Here is a 14,976-nt window from a genome sequence, read left to right on the forward strand (position 1 = left end):
ACAATACTACAAAATGTGAACTGCTTCTCTTTTTTTTTATCAGACCAGTTCCATGCAACATCATGATCCAAGGAAAATATCTCGTAAGTCATAACCACCATCCACCAACAACCAGTTGACGGCATCATCCAATCGGAGAAGGAGAATGGCATGAACTTCTCATGCCCAATTTTCCTTTTCTTTTTTTTTAAGAAGGGCATGTTTAGATCATATCCTAAAATTTTACACTATTTCATATCGAACGTTTGAACACATACATGAAGGGTTAAATATAGGCTAAAAAATAACTAATTATATAGATTGTGACTAATTTATGAATCTTTTAAGCCTAATTGCCCCATGATTTGACAATGTGATGCTACAGTAAACATGTGCTAATGACGGATTAATTAGACTTAATAAATTCATCTCACCGTTTATTGACTGATACTGTAATTAGTTTTTTTATTAGTGTCCGAACACTCCATGTGACACGCTATATAATACACCCGATGTGATACGCCACACTTTACACCCCGATCTTAAAACACCCCCGAAAAACCACAGGCTAGGTGTGCAGAGAGGATCCCGCAACGCCGCACGCCACTGTCCTCCGAGAGAGATAATTTTTACTCGCCCCAAGCGTCGTCCACCGTGGCCACGTGGAAAAGCGACGCCACGGCGGATAAAAGAGCTCCCCTTCCTCTTCCCCGTCGCCGCCGGGCACGACCGCCACGCGCATTCCATTTCGACGACGAGGCGGCGGAGCTAGGGTTTGCGGCTTCTCTTCCTCGGCCTATCTCTCTCGTCTCAGGTATAGAGTGCTGCCGCCTCTCGTTGTGTGTTCGTGTGTTTGCGCGGGATGCTGATGCGGTTGGTGTTGGGGGCGATTTTTTTTTTTGGTTGCAGGTGAATTTGTTGTGTTTGTGGTGGGGGACTTGGAGGGGAGATGATGGAGGAGGGGTTGGCGGTGGCGGATCTACGGGAGCTAGTGCATCTGCCGGTAATTTTTTCTCTCTCTCTTCTTCATGCCCCTTTTTTTCTCCCTTTTTGCGCGAGATTTTTGTGTTTGTTTTTGTGATGTGGGTGGAGGGCGATTTAAGCTGTTAGTTTTGGTGGTGTGAATGAGCTAGGTGATTTTTCTGGTAGGGTAGCTTTTGAATTTGAGTTAGAACTAGAAGGAGCTGCTGCGCTAGAATTGAATCCCTGCGAATTGTTCAAGGCAAGAGCTCTCTCACGGCAATTAATTTCTCTAGCTAGTCAGCAATATCTAGCTCTCTCACGGCTTCCATGAGTTCTTTAATTTATGGTATTTCTGTTTATACAAGATCAGCAAGAACCAAGTGATTTTGCTCCCTATTATTCATTTTTTTTACAGTATCAATCCGTAAGTCAGCATGTAGTAGGTTGTGTTTCATGATCCACAAGTCAAACAAAGGTATATTTACAGTTTCAAGAAAATTATTGTACATTATATAAGGCCTTAGATTTTTGTCTCGCCCTGGGCCTCCAGACGTGCAGGACCAGCCCTGCGCTAGATGCTAATATAGATGGTCATTTCGTCATTCTTTTTTTTATCGTCTGCGAGAAATGAAGAAATTGGACAGAAGAATGTGAGAAAGGTGGAATTTGAGGGTGGGCCGATTGTGCAACGGAAGGCTGTAAAGCATATAACGATCTGTGGATGCAAGGGGAAAAAAGGAGTGCCTGACAGCAGCGAGCTTGTGTAGAACACGGCGGTACAGGTCAATGCTTGAGCATCAAAGTTAACTTGTTGCTCCAGATGATTCATTTTGGATTTTGGTCATGGAACTTAAGCATGATGTTTTCTTAGTTAAGCGGAATGACCAGTTGGAGCATTTCTCCTAAGAATCTTTCTTTAGAAGGTTTATATGATATGGAATTAGGAGTATTTCTCTTCCATGATTGAGTATACAATATAATGTAATCTTGATGTGCTGAAAGCTTTTTGTTCTTTCCAGTCAATGAATAAGAAAAATCTGAATTATAATTCATCTTCCTTAGGTTATTCGTTCTACCACTGATGGCTGATTATTTTGGTGCATCTTCTAATGTCATAATTCGTTCTGAATGTATGCTTAATTGAGTGAATCATATCTTGTTCTTCAACCATCTATAAATGAACAAACCTCTGATTTTGGAATTTGGATGGTGTTTGCATTATTTTTTTAAGATAATGTTTGCATTATTAATTTATATGGAGTTCCTATGACGATTCATGAAGTTATTTCTTTCACTTGCCAGGATGTTCTGGTGGTATGCACTTCTGTTGGATGGACAAATGAAAAACACATGCTCTATCTTAGTTTATTGGAAGAATCATTTGTAAGCCAATTACATGACAGTAAATACAGTTTCAAGGAACTGTTTAATCACTCTCCAGGTGCTTGTATACATGAACTATCATCGAAGGGACATGTTAAAAATGTGGAGGCTGAGCAGGTAGAGGCAAATGCATGTTTCCTCGTTTCTTCGCATGCAATGAAGTGTCTAGTTGTAACAATCAAATTAACCTCTTAAATTCAAATGATATGGCAGGAACATATGGATGTAGATGAAGTTGACAGAGCTGAATCTTGGATAAAGATTGAACATGTCAGATCACCTTCTGAAAATCAAGATGACGTAAAAGTGTGTTTTTCAGATGATAATGCATCAAGTACCAGGCTGATTCAAGAGTGCTATGCAAGGGCAACAAGCTCTGGACAATCTTCCACGTGCCATTTAGGCAAGAACAGACATTCCCCTTCTAGGAGTGCAGGTAGGTGATATCTACAGGATGTCAGTTTCCTTTTTTTTTTCAAAAAGTGTAGCAAAAATGTCCATTAAATTTTTCACAAAAGCAGCAGTTCCAATTTCATCAAATATGTGTTTCCCTGTGGAGAAATGGCATGTTTGTCTGATTTGTATCATTTAAAACAATGAACGGGGAAAGGTTCTTTATTGAATGCACATCTTTTGTTTGCATGCCCTCCGTACCTGTCTCATAGTACATTACAGCACACCTACGGGAATTGTTCATCAAAAGAGCGTCATGTTTTTTAATTTTCTGTAATAGATTATGAGTGCCAAAAGTTAGTCTGTTTCATTTACATGAGTGACATGGCCAGATTTTTACAAGAGAACTACTCATGCATTTCCGTAGAGGGTTCAGATCAAAACTTCATTGATGAGGAGACAAAAGGAAGTGGAGAACCAAATGGACGATGCAGCAAAAAGCGACTGAAGTCTACTGCTAATACGATGGACGATCAAGTAATGAAGGGTACCTTTGAGGGCCTGTATGGATAAGGGTAGTTTCTTGAAATTTTTTGGGTTTAGCTACAATTTGAACTAAATACTAAACTTTCTCGGATCCCCTTATCCAAACACCCCTTAATTGTGTTATGTTTTCTTCATACTTTGTGACTTCGTTTCTAACCTTTTGACATTGCATGGCCTCGTAGGTGGTTCCATTTGTGAAGGCAGAGTTACAGGAAGCAAGAGAAAAGGATGCAGATATCCATGACAACTCAATGGAAGCGGATGCTAAAGGTCACGAGCCACAAGGATAATGCCCATCCACGAAGTGTTCTTCAAGCCTGACTAACAACACTCAGTAACTTTAAATCACCATGACATCTAGATCGTAGAGGAGAATTCACTTAGTGCAAGCTTGTAAGGTTGGTTAGACTTAAAACTATCCACTTTGTAAGATAAAGTGTTTTTTTAGAGTGTAGCTTTTCCAGCTCTTGATAATGGTTAGTAGGGAACCAAAGTGTTCTGTTTGGGTCTAGAAAAGTTTTGTTTGGTGTGGAGTGCAACCAGCATAAACCAGCTTGTTTGGTGCACCCGACTGTGAAAGTGTGACTTAGCTTCAGAGTTCAGAAAGATGTGCGACCGTGATTGCCAGGAGGTTTGCATGGTTTTTGCAATTGCTTGAGAACCGTATCTAAGGCCCTGTTTAGGAGAGCTTTATTATGAGAATCAACTGGTGAGAATATGAAAAAATTGGGTTTTTTGGGCTCTTGACTTACTATTATCTAAATTGTACAACCACATATTTTTAGAATCTGGATGAAAATTTCAACTGTTTGGGGGAGCTTCTAACATCTAAAGATTATAGAAAAAGTTGTAGTCGTCAGAAGCTTTCCAAAACAGACCCGAATTTGTCACGGGTCAGAAATGAAATTCTCGGTGACGGTATGCTCCATTGGATTGCTGTGTATTTGTGTAAGCTGCGTCCTGCCTGTGGTTGAAGGATCCTTTGAAACCCAGAAATTTCACATAATTTACCCCCCCCCCCCCCCCAACCTTTTGTCAAAAGTATGTCTCGTTAACCTTAAAAAAAAAGAGTATATCTCGTTTAAAGCAAGATGATCAAACCTTTGTAAGAGCAGGTACAATAGCAGGCTATAAGCCAGCTATAAATATATTTTAAAGAGATAAAGGAAGAAAGAGAAGAGCAGCGGGCTACATATCTGTAGCCAGTTGCAGCACGGACTCCAAAACATACTGTGTGTATGACAGGTAGAACCAGGTATTAATAGTATAGTAAGCAACTATTGCATAAATTGGCTATTACATTTGCTATAAATGATTGGAGCTAATAGTTGGCTATACTATTAAACTTGCTCTAAGGCTATGTTTGGCACACCCTTCCCATCCCCTTTCCCTCGTTTTCCGCGCGCATGCTTTTCAAACTGCTAACGGTGTGTTTTTTACAAAAAGTTTCTATACGAAAGTTGCTTCAAAAATTAAATTAATCTTTTTTTGAAAAAATAGCTAATACTTAATTATTCACACGCTAATGGACCGCTCCGTTTTCCGTGTTTATTCTGGTTGGGAACACCTCATGGCGAACACACCCTAATTCTGATCATCTTTAATTTCTTAGATGACTAGTTTTAAAACAAAACAAACATATACAAGATTCGCCTTGAAAAATGCTACCATAACATCATAGACTTATTAGACTTTATAATTTTACTATTCTATTATAAAATCAGTCAATGAAATTTCAGAAGTTTGATGGGGAGTAGTTTAATTCCTACCCCAAAAAAAAAAATTCGAAATTCCTTTGCCAAGCGAAGGGAGGCCTATATTCTTTTCTGTATCCGGCCCGGCCGGCCCATCCCGGCCCAGCCTAATTTTATTTATCTTTTTTTTTTAACAAGGAAGCGCATAGGACACGGCCACACAGCTCTCTCTGCCGTTGTTTTCTTCCACGCGCTCTGCAACGCCACCGCTCCCCCGCTCGTCGCCGGCGCCGCCGCCGGAGGAGAAGCCGACGAGATCGGCGACGCGCGCAACCATCCCGCCGGTCTCCCGCGACCCCGGATCTCTCCAACATGGTACATCTCACTCCGTCCCTCTCCGTCTCCCTGCGCGAGAGCGCGTTTTTCCTTTTCTGGTTCCAGGATCCGTCGACGTAGGGTTCGTCTCTGGCCTCTTTGGGGGAGATGGAGACCACGGGGGAGAAGGTGAATCCCTGCGCTTTCGTTCCGTGGGGGCGGTGAGGGTTAGGGATTGGAGCTCGAACTCGGAGACGGGGCGTGGGGGTGAGGTGGAAGCCCTAGCTTAGGTAGATCTGTCGCGGCATCGGGTGGATATGGTGGTTAGGGCGGTGAAATTTTGTGGGCTTTGTTAGGGTGAGAGGATCCAGCGATGGAATTCGACGTACCCATTAGGCGACATTTTGCTGTTTGAAATGATGTGCTAATTATCTCTGTAGATTCAGTGGTTATGTAACACAGTGATTTTTTAGGGTCGTGCGTGATCATTTTTCCTAGCTGATATCCTATTTTACTGGGATGATTCATAACAAGAAATTGTAGATTCCTGATTATTTCAAACTAATGATCGCCCAGCGCTGATTTGCTAACTCAATGTGGGTTTGTAGTCTACTGTCAAGGGACAGACCAGGAGGGAGAGGCCTAGAGGAGCTCGCCCTCATGGATTGACGAAGCAGAAGAGGCAGGAAATAAAGGAGGCGTTTGATCTGTTCGACACAGATAACTCTGGTACTGCATTTGTTTGGTTGTGTTTTTGCTTATTTCTGTTACAATACTCACGCTGATCATATGTTGTCCTAATCATGCTTATCTCCCAGGAACCATTGATGCCAAAGAGTTGAATGTTGCCATGAGGTAGGAAATTCATCGGCATTGTTATTTCTACCCTGTTTTCTTCAGTTTGTTAATGGTGATGATGCCTCTGAAATTGTTGCTTTTATTTACAGAGCCTTGGGATTTGAGATGACAGAAGAAGTATATTTCCTCTTTCTCCACTTACTAATGCCTTCTTCTTCTTCTTCTTCTTCTTCTTCTTCTTCTTTTGTATTTTCTGATTCCCCCCTACGTGATCTGCAGTGTACTAGTGTAGTGTATGGCGGTTGCTCTTTACCTGTATAGTTATAGTAATTTGTGCCCATGACCATATATGGAGGAAATCCTTCTTACTGATCAGCCTCTTTCTTTCTGGGTAATGCAGCAAATTAACCAGATGATTGCTGATGTGGACAAAGATGGTAGTGGATCCATAGATTATGAGGAGTTTGAGCATATGATGACTGCTAAGATTGGAGAGAGAGACAGTAAAGAAGAACTTACGAAAGCATTCAGTATTATCGACCAAGATAAAAATGTAAAGTTTTTCTCTCTTTTCACCCTTTAGTACAGCATCTCTTTTCTTGTTAAGTTGTTATTGTGCTAGAATATCAATTGATTGACCAAAACTTTTTTATATTGTGAAAAGGTCAGTTTTGTATTAGTAGACAATCAACCAAGTGCTCTCTTATTTATAATTATATTAGATCAGCATCATGCACATTTTTTCTTAGTTCTAGACATTGAAGTTTTACTTAATATATATTCTCTAAGTTTGTAATGGGGTTCGCTATATGAAAGGACATGCTTGTATTTATAACGCTGCCATGATCTGACAAAGTATCGTTCTGAAGAGTATTATCATAACTCATGCAGGGGAAGATATCAGATGTTGATATTCAGCGAATTGCCAAGGAATTAGGTGAAAACTTCACTTATCAAGAGATTCAAGAAATGGTGCAAGAGGCAGATCGAAATGGTTAGCTGTTTCTTGGAGCTTGAAAGAACTTATTTTTTTTGTGCTATTTGTCCAACTGAAGTAGCAAGCTATTTAATTTCATTCCTGTTCTGTCTTCAGGTGATGGTGAGATAGATTTTGATGAGTTCATTAGGATGATGAGGAGGACTGGATATGGTTACTAGATGGATGGACAGGATGGTGCAGCGAGTGTATGATCTTGTGCAGTTGTTTTATGACCACCACCGTGTCTCTCCCTAATGTATTTACCGCTGTAGTTTACTCTGAACAAGAACAACCATGCTGTGTACTGTGTACTTTAACTATGGTAACATATTTATGCACATGTTTTCTATTCGACGGCACTATCACCTACAATAGATCTTGATTGTGATTGCGAGCATGAGATTTTTTACATCGACTCGAATGGTCCATGTTTGTCTGGTGATAACATGTTGGAATGGACTGAAATTTGGCAGCATGCTTTCTGAAGGTCGGACATGACATAATGGCCATCTTGTACCTAGAGTGAAGATTATGTTGCTTTCTGAAGCTCGGACATGACATAATGGCCATCTTGTACCTAAAGTGAAGGCTATGGATTCACGGTTGGTCCCTCCGTTCCAAAATATTGTTACCGTGGTGATGATTAATGACGGCAACAACAAACCAGTGGTGGTGATCTCCGTTCCATAATATAAGGCACAACTACTTTTTTTTCAGATGTTCCATAATATAAGACGTGTATGCATGCATGCAATTAATTAGTACCTCTTTTCCATTAAATTATGATTTTTTTTTAAATCCTCCACCCTTAAGATCTCTAATTCTATTGAGTACATGTATTTTATTTATTAGGGTGATACAAATTAGGAGGTGATAATAATTATTTCTTGATTTTTGGATTAAGGGTGGTTGTGCCTTATATTTTAGAACGGAGGGAGTAGTGATGCCACCCTGATCGGTGTGTTTGGTAGCCAACCGTTGATCCTCCACAGGCTCTCTGGGCCATGAGCCCATGAGGCATTTCTGATGCTAAATGGAGGTTACTGGTTACCCTACTCTTTATCTTCTCACACCTGCCATTCCAACTACCTCTGTCTCCATTGGCTGTTTGTTTACCGGCCTGTCTACTCCCCGACAGCAGTAGAAGTCACCACAGTCCAGTACTACAGTCACTCCCTTTTTTCTTTTTCTCTGCAGCTTGTCTCAGGCCACAGACCCCCACAGTACACTACTGTCCACTGTCCTCTTTTCTCCTTGGACCACACCATGCAGCATCGAGCGCCACCGTCTTTCTTTGTGTCTGCACGCTGCCGTCGCCACCAGGATTCACAATTCCGATCAAAACCGGTCAAATTCCACGAAATTTCGACGTTTTGACACGGCTCGGAATTAAGTTTCGATTGGAATTTCGAAGGTTAAACAGTATATTTAGTCACAATTTATCGAGAACCGATCAAATTTTATTAATAATGTACCCTGGTCGCCACATCCATCCATCGATCCGCGCAGCCCGCGCCTCTAGATTCCAAAACAAAAACGCTTTTCCAGTTTCCACACGCACCGCGTGCATCCGCGCGTGATGCCCGCCTCGCGCGCACGGTTACCACCGCGCGACCTCCTCGTCGTCGGCGTGTCCGCTTTACGGCGGTCCACGCGTAGTGAGGCGGCGTCGCCACGGGTTTTCCGCCCAAAACTGTATTCGCGCTTGGCCTGTTTCGGCCAGGCTCCGACGACGTGGAGTCGGAGAGCGCGGCTGGTTTGAGAGTGTCAATTTTTCTCGTGTGATGACAAAAACGTGCTCATCAGATCGTAATGATGATACTGTCTCTGTCTGTCTACGGCCTGCGCCAGGTCTGCATGATTGAGGAGATTTGAGATAGTACTACTACTACTCTCTCAGTTCCATAATATAATGGATTTTGAGTTTTTATGTGTACTGTTTGACCACTCATCTTATTAAAAAATTTTGAAATTATTATTATTTTTGACTTACTTTATTATCCAAAGTACTTTAAGCACAATTTTTTATTTTTTATATTTACATAAATTTTTTGAATAAGACGAGTGGTCAAACAGTACAAACAAAAACTCAAAATCTCTTATATTATGAGACGGAGGGAGTAGTACACTACCAGTTCAGATGATGCTACTATGTGTCTACGGTGTTCTAGGCAAAATGTGATGGGAAAAAAATCTTATAGCCCTACCGGTTGTCCTTAAGAGAATTAATAAGCTAAATTAAATTTGAATTTTGAATTTTAATTTTGAAGTTGGTTTTGATATATATTTTTAATGCAGTTTTTTTCAACATTAGTTTTTAAGTCGTCAAAAACACTTGTATAAAAGTTTTACACATATTTTTCTGTTAATAAACCGTTATGGCTTATAACCCGCTTTTGGATGACCGATGAGGCCCCTTACTCTTACTCAGTATCTCTATGTGGTTACTAATCTGAGAAAGTTGTTAGATGGCTGGGCTCCTCGCATAACTTAATAATGATAACCTATACAGTATAAAAGATAAAACATGTACCCTATTTCATTTGAATCAAACATTGGCACTGAAACCATAACCGTGTTTAATATGGAACAGAGGGAATAGTTTCTTTGAAGTATAATGATCTATGACTGTGCACATGTTTAAAGATAAAAAATTGTAGAGTTTTCATACGTCCTGGTCGCATTTTTCGACCCAGCGTCTAAGTTAAACAGGCTCCATGATGATGTTGCGTTGGAGCGATAGGGTCTGGTTTGAGAGTCGCTCGTTTTGTATGGCGACAAAAATCATGCTCGTCGGATTGTAATGACACTGTTTATAGTCTGCATCCACATCTGCATGATTGAGTAATCAGTATCAGTAAAAATCCAAACTATTCTAGAGGAAATGTGGCAAAAAAAGGAAAATCTCGCTCACCAATCTTTTGTGTATAGTAAGGCTGAGTTCGTTTGTTGACTACAATTTGAAATTTTGCAAAATTATAATGGCATGGTTCCAATTTTTTCTAATTAGTAATATTAATAGGTATGGTTCAAATAAATTAAAGTAGGGCGTTTAATCTAAGGCGTGAGTAATTCCCACAAATAAGTGGCCCGATACCGATCGTTCTCTAATAGTTGAAACCGTATGATAACACAAGAAGTTGTATTTGTGTTTATTTTTAAAGAAGTCTATGACGTTTTTTTACCTTCAAAGAGGGAATTTTGTTGATTACGAAAAAGAGGATTACATTCTTTGATTTATCAAGCCTGAGATTCCTACAGGAGCATACAGCTTCCACTCCTCACATAATCTAGACCTCATAGCCATTTGAGCTAAAGCATGAGCAATCCTATTTGCTTTCCTCTTGATCTTGCAAACCTGCAAAAATAGATCAAGTCTATGACGTTTTTGATTGTGCGCCTGTTTTAAGGCCTTCACATTTTCTTGAGTTGTCATACCCCTAAAATGCTATTGAAAAGATAGTTTGACCCATCAACTTAGACAGTACTAGTACTAGCTAATTAAGTACGTGTGGTGTAATTTTTTTTCCATCTGGCTGGAGTATTTTGTTGCTTGTGTGCCTCTTTATATGCTAGAGGACGTAGATGTACTACTCTTCTATTATCTGGGAAATCTAGCTGGATATATGTATCTACTATTCCGTTCTGCTACTTCCGTCCCATTTTAAATATAGTTATGGGTAACATTTAACTATTCATCTTATTTAAAAAATTTGTAAAAAAATAAAAAAAATCATGCATAAAGTACTATTGATATTTTTATCATCTAATAACCATAAAAATACTAATCACAATTTTTTTTTAAATAAAACGGACGGTTCAATATTGGACATAGAAACCCACCACTGCACTTAAAATAAGACGAAAGGGAGCACTAATGCAGGGGAGTGTATGTGTACTCGGAGTGATGTGTGCTTTGCGTACAAACTGCCACCTCCGAAAAGGTCCAGCGGCTCACGCCCAAAACCATCACTCTCGCCGGGTCCCCTGACCCGCCGTCGCACGAGAGCCGTCCGTTTCTTGATCTTAGCGGGAACGGACGGCGGATGTGCTTCGTGCTGTGCTGCACATGAGCGTGTCTGCGCTGCTGCGAGTCGATGTCGAGGTGGCCTAGTTATTGGAATCTTTTCTTTTTTACCTTTGTTGTTCCACTTCAGGATCCCTCTACTTTAGGAAAATTATTAAACGGTAATTAATGTGTCCACCCACTTAACGTGAAAATTAACTATGCATGGGACCATAGTAGGCATGTATTTGCATTCCAAACCTTGTGGTTGTTTGTATTGTGATTTGTATCCTTATTTGCTTGGATGATCGACATCCAATGCGGCTTGTTTCAGCTACATCAATTTTATTGTGAATTTTAGAACTTGGTTTTATAATTAATTTAGAGTTTTTTTTGTCTAATTTTTATTTTTCAACCTCGGGTTTCGAACCGCTAAGAGGTAAAGTGTCTTATTGGTTGAACTACAACTAATTAACCAAGAAAAACTAAGCAATCAAAAATATCTTATAGTAAGACATTTATATTCTTCTCTGAGAGAAATACTACTCCCGCCATTCCAAAATATAAGGGATTTTGGATGAATGAGACATTTTCTAGTACTATAAGGGCATGTTCAGATTGATGACATTTTCAACCGTACTATTATTCGGTAAAATTGACAATTTGTGGATGCATTTAGTTTGTTATCAAATATTGGCAATGTGTATAGAATTTTGATAACATTATTACGCCAATCCTACCATTTTTTTTGACAATGTGTATGAAATTTTGTCAAATTTTGATAAGGTTCATTTTGGCACCAATTTGAACAGACCCTAAATCTGGACAGGCTCCCTACTCAGATTCGTATTAACTACTACCTCCATCCTAGAATATAGCAACCTAGGATGGGATGGTCTCTGGACGATGGCCTCTGTCGGAGATATGGACCCGGGGGTATGTGAAGTAGAGGGGAATTACTTTCCCTCCGGCCACGTGACTCTGCAAGTTAGCCCCATTCGCGCGTCACGCGAGTCGTGGAAGCCGCGAGGGTTGGGGGGGCTCGGGGCATGGCGTCATCCCCTCGGGCTATCCCGCGGCTTCGTCCCGAGGCCCTCACCCGGCAGCCACACGGCGAAGGGAAAGAGCGGGAGCACAGGCTGAACAGCCATAAATGTGCGACGCCCCAACTGTCCCTCACCGCATTTAATGCGTTAAGGGCAGACGTGCGGCGCGCCTAGCTAACCTCTGTCCAACGGATGTGACCGGTGTGTGACCGGCCTGACACCGTCACATCCCACGGATACAGCAACCATGTTCTCACGTCGCCTTTGTACCCGGCGGAGTGGGGGTGGGTATGACCCGTCACGTCCGAGCGTCACTCGAGGAAGGGCTATCACAGGTCATCGTTCATTTATGAGGGAATGACAGGGCTGTCCCCCGTGTCAGGCGGGGGGCGGCGCCTGGTTTCACTCGAGAGCCGGTTGTTGCTTAGCTTCCGGGAGAAAGCACGGTTTAAAGCACATGAAAAGTGGAGTGGGATCCCCTCCGATAGAGGGTAGGTAGAGGCGGCGCATGTGGTATCCCCTTGAGCTATAAAATGAGGACCCTGCCCACTGAGACAGGAAAAGGCGGAGAAAAAACCTAAACTCCAGGAGGGAGGGAGCGAGAACGCTTTCTAGAGTGAAGAAATCTTTGTAAAACTCATCCATAATCCCAAACACAGGAGTAGGGTGTTACGCTCCATAGCGGCCCGAACCTGTATAATCCGATTGTGTGCAAGCTTGCCGGTGATCCTAGGGACGAGTGAGTGATTTCCAAGAGATGAGCCTCCGCCCCCGGCCGAACTCACAAATGGGGGGTCTCACGATTCCCCGCTATTGAGGATCTCTCCTCGACAGCTGGCACGCCAGGTAGGGGGCGGTTGCGCATTCCGAGAGGAAGTCGCTTTCTTCCGTCCCAATTTTCTCTAGGCCTTAGCCGACCATGGTCAAGGTCCTGGAAGTAGAGGAGGAGGCGGTGGCGTTTACTCCCACCTCGTCCGGGAGTGGGGATTCCGGCGCGAGCCGAGGTCCTCGTGACCGTCGCCATGATTCTCCAACTCCTCCCCGCCGCGAACCTTCGCGGAGGGAGGATCTCACTCGTTCAGGTGATTCGGCTCTCTCTCCGCCCCCTGGCGGAGGGAGGCCGCGACGTGCCGGGACACGCCGCCGTCTCGACTATGGAGACGGCAGTTCGCCCCAAGGCGCGCTTTAGGCAGTAGGCGCCCTTCTGCGGCATCCCCCGGTGAACCCGGAGCCGGAGACTCCTGTTCAGCGTTGGCTGGACGACGTGGCCAACCTGGTCACTACTGCCCAGCGGTAGTTAGCCATGAGTGGCCGATCCGCTGCCGCTGGTACGTCGCGTACCTCGGTCACCCTCTCCTCGTCGGCAAGGAGAAGGGCTTGTCGATCGGCCACGATCTCGAGGCGGTCCACGGTTCTAACATCGTCAGGGGCCTCGGAAAGCCGGAGGCGTCATGACGGCCTCTACGGGACGCAGGACGCTCGAATCAACATCGAGCGACGCCGAGACGAGCGCCGAGCTGCCCGTATCGGGGAAGGCGCCTCCTCATCTGGAGCGCCACGCTCCTCTTCACGAGGCGGCCCTCCCCCCACACTCACCCCTGGGGGGACGGGTTGTAGGGCCTTTGTGGTGAGTCTCCGGAATGTCCGGTGGCCCCCGAAGTTTCGCCCCAACCTTACGGAGAAGTATGATGGTAGCATCAATCCCTCCGAGTTCCTCCAGATCTACACCACGGTTATCGTGGCGGCAGGGGGTGACGACCGGGTCATGGCGAATTACTTTCCCATGGCCCTCAAGGGTCAGGCGCATGGCTGGTTGATGACCCAGCCCCCCAGCTCCATTCACTCCTGGGAGGATCTGTGCCAGCAGTTCATTACGAACTTCCAGGGTACATATCCACGCCCGGGGGAAGAGGCGGACCTACACGCTGTACGGCGGAAGGATGATGAGTCCCTCCGTTCGTACATACAGCGCTTCTGTCAGGTCGGCAACACTATTCCGTGCATCCCAGCCCACGCGGTTGTATATGCATTCCGGAACGGCGTGCGGCATAATCGCATGCTGGAGAAGATTGCCTCCAAGGAGCCCAAGACCACTGCCGAGCTCTTCGAGCTGGCGGACAAGGTGGCCCGGAAGGAGGAGGCATGGGCCTGGAACTCTCCCGGCACCAGTGCGGCGGCTGCGGCTACCCCCGAATCTGCCCCCCGCTCTAAGCGGCGAGATAGGAGAGGCAAAAGGAAACCAGCCCGCTCCGATGACGAGGGCCATGTCCTTGCAGCAGACGGGCCCACGCGGGCCCCGCGCAAAGGAAAGGCCACCGGCGATAGGCCGAGCCCCACCGTTCTGTCACGCCCAGAAATTCCCGAATAGAATTCCAAGCAGAATGTGCATTAAAATCCCCGTCCAGGACTGGCCGGGGTACACAAACGACAATGTTGACATTCAGATCCACGTCTTACAAACATCATAAAAGTCTTACATAAATGCAGCGGAAAAACGAAAGATAACAGGAGCTAAGCCTTGACTTGAACTGCAGCGGGAACACCACTCCACAGGCATCCTCGACGGCACGGACGAAGCCTACTCCTCGGAGAAACCACCATCCGACACATACTCATACTCTGGAGTTGGGGAAAATAGAGCAAGACTGAGTACTACCCACTATACTCAGCAAGTCATACCGGAATAGGGGTATGATGCAGGGAATTATCAAAGGAGAGCTAGAGTGGTTCATTTGCATAAAGCGAGCATTCATAAACAGAAGTTTAAAGAAGTAAACAGTTGTAATAATTAATCAATATTAATCATCCGCTGTCCAACGCTATCCCACGTTGCAACAGGCCCAACCAACCACCTGAACTACACCAGTTCATTAA

General features: G+C 43.8%; 3 protein-coding genes across 5 annotated transcripts; all 3 read left to right on the top strand.

Moving 5' to 3' along the window:
• Positions 1-694: 694 nt before the first annotated feature.
• Positions 695-3,989, top strand: LOC4343921 (uncharacterized). 3 transcript variants are annotated; one of them, XM_015791150.3, is made up of 6 exons: positions 695-793; positions 889-982; positions 2,245-2,442; positions 2,539-2,761; positions 3,146-3,293; positions 3,447-3,914. In XM_015791150.3, the coding sequence occupies exons 2-5, from the start codon at positions 929-931 to the stop codon at positions 3,289-3,291; spliced, it is 621 nt and encodes a 206-aa protein (XP_015646636.1). In that variant the 5' UTR covers positions 695-793; positions 889-928; the 3' UTR covers positions 3,292-3,293; positions 3,447-3,914. The 3 variants fall into 3 exon arrangements, with proteins under 3 accessions (XP_015646636.1, XP_066168092.1, NP_001409201.1); XM_066311995.1 differs by having other exon boundaries at positions 3,155-3,255; NM_001422272.1 differs by having other exon boundaries at positions 701-793; positions 3,146-3,255; positions 3,447-3,989.
• Positions 3,990-5,163: 1,174 nt separating this feature from the next.
• LOC4343922 (probable calcium-binding protein CML13) lies at positions 5,164-7,447 on the top strand. The gene is made up of 7 exons (NM_001422273.1): positions 5,164-5,333; positions 5,882-6,002; positions 6,092-6,128; positions 6,221-6,248; positions 6,472-6,624; positions 6,963-7,065; positions 7,165-7,447. Exons 1-7 carry the CDS (start codon positions 5,331-5,333, stop codon positions 7,227-7,229), a joined length of 510 nt encoding a protein of 169 aa, NP_001409202.1. The 5' UTR covers positions 5,164-5,330; the 3' UTR covers positions 7,230-7,447.
• Positions 7,448-13,867: 6,420 nt separating this feature from the next.
• On the top strand, positions 13,868-14,470 carry LOC136357457 (uncharacterized). Its single transcript, XM_066312719.1, has one exon. The coding sequence runs from the start codon at positions 13,868-13,870 to the stop codon at positions 14,468-14,470; it is 603 nt and encodes a 200-aa protein (XP_066168816.1).
• The last annotated feature ends 506 nt before the right edge of the window (positions 14,471-14,976 follow it).

Source organism: Oryza sativa, chromosome 7 (assembly GCF_034140825.1).
Source record: "Oryza sativa Japonica Group chromosome 7, ASM3414082v1".
In the NCBI taxonomy this organism is placed as follows: domain Eukaryota; kingdom Viridiplantae; phylum Streptophyta; class Magnoliopsida; order Poales; family Poaceae; genus Oryza; species Oryza sativa.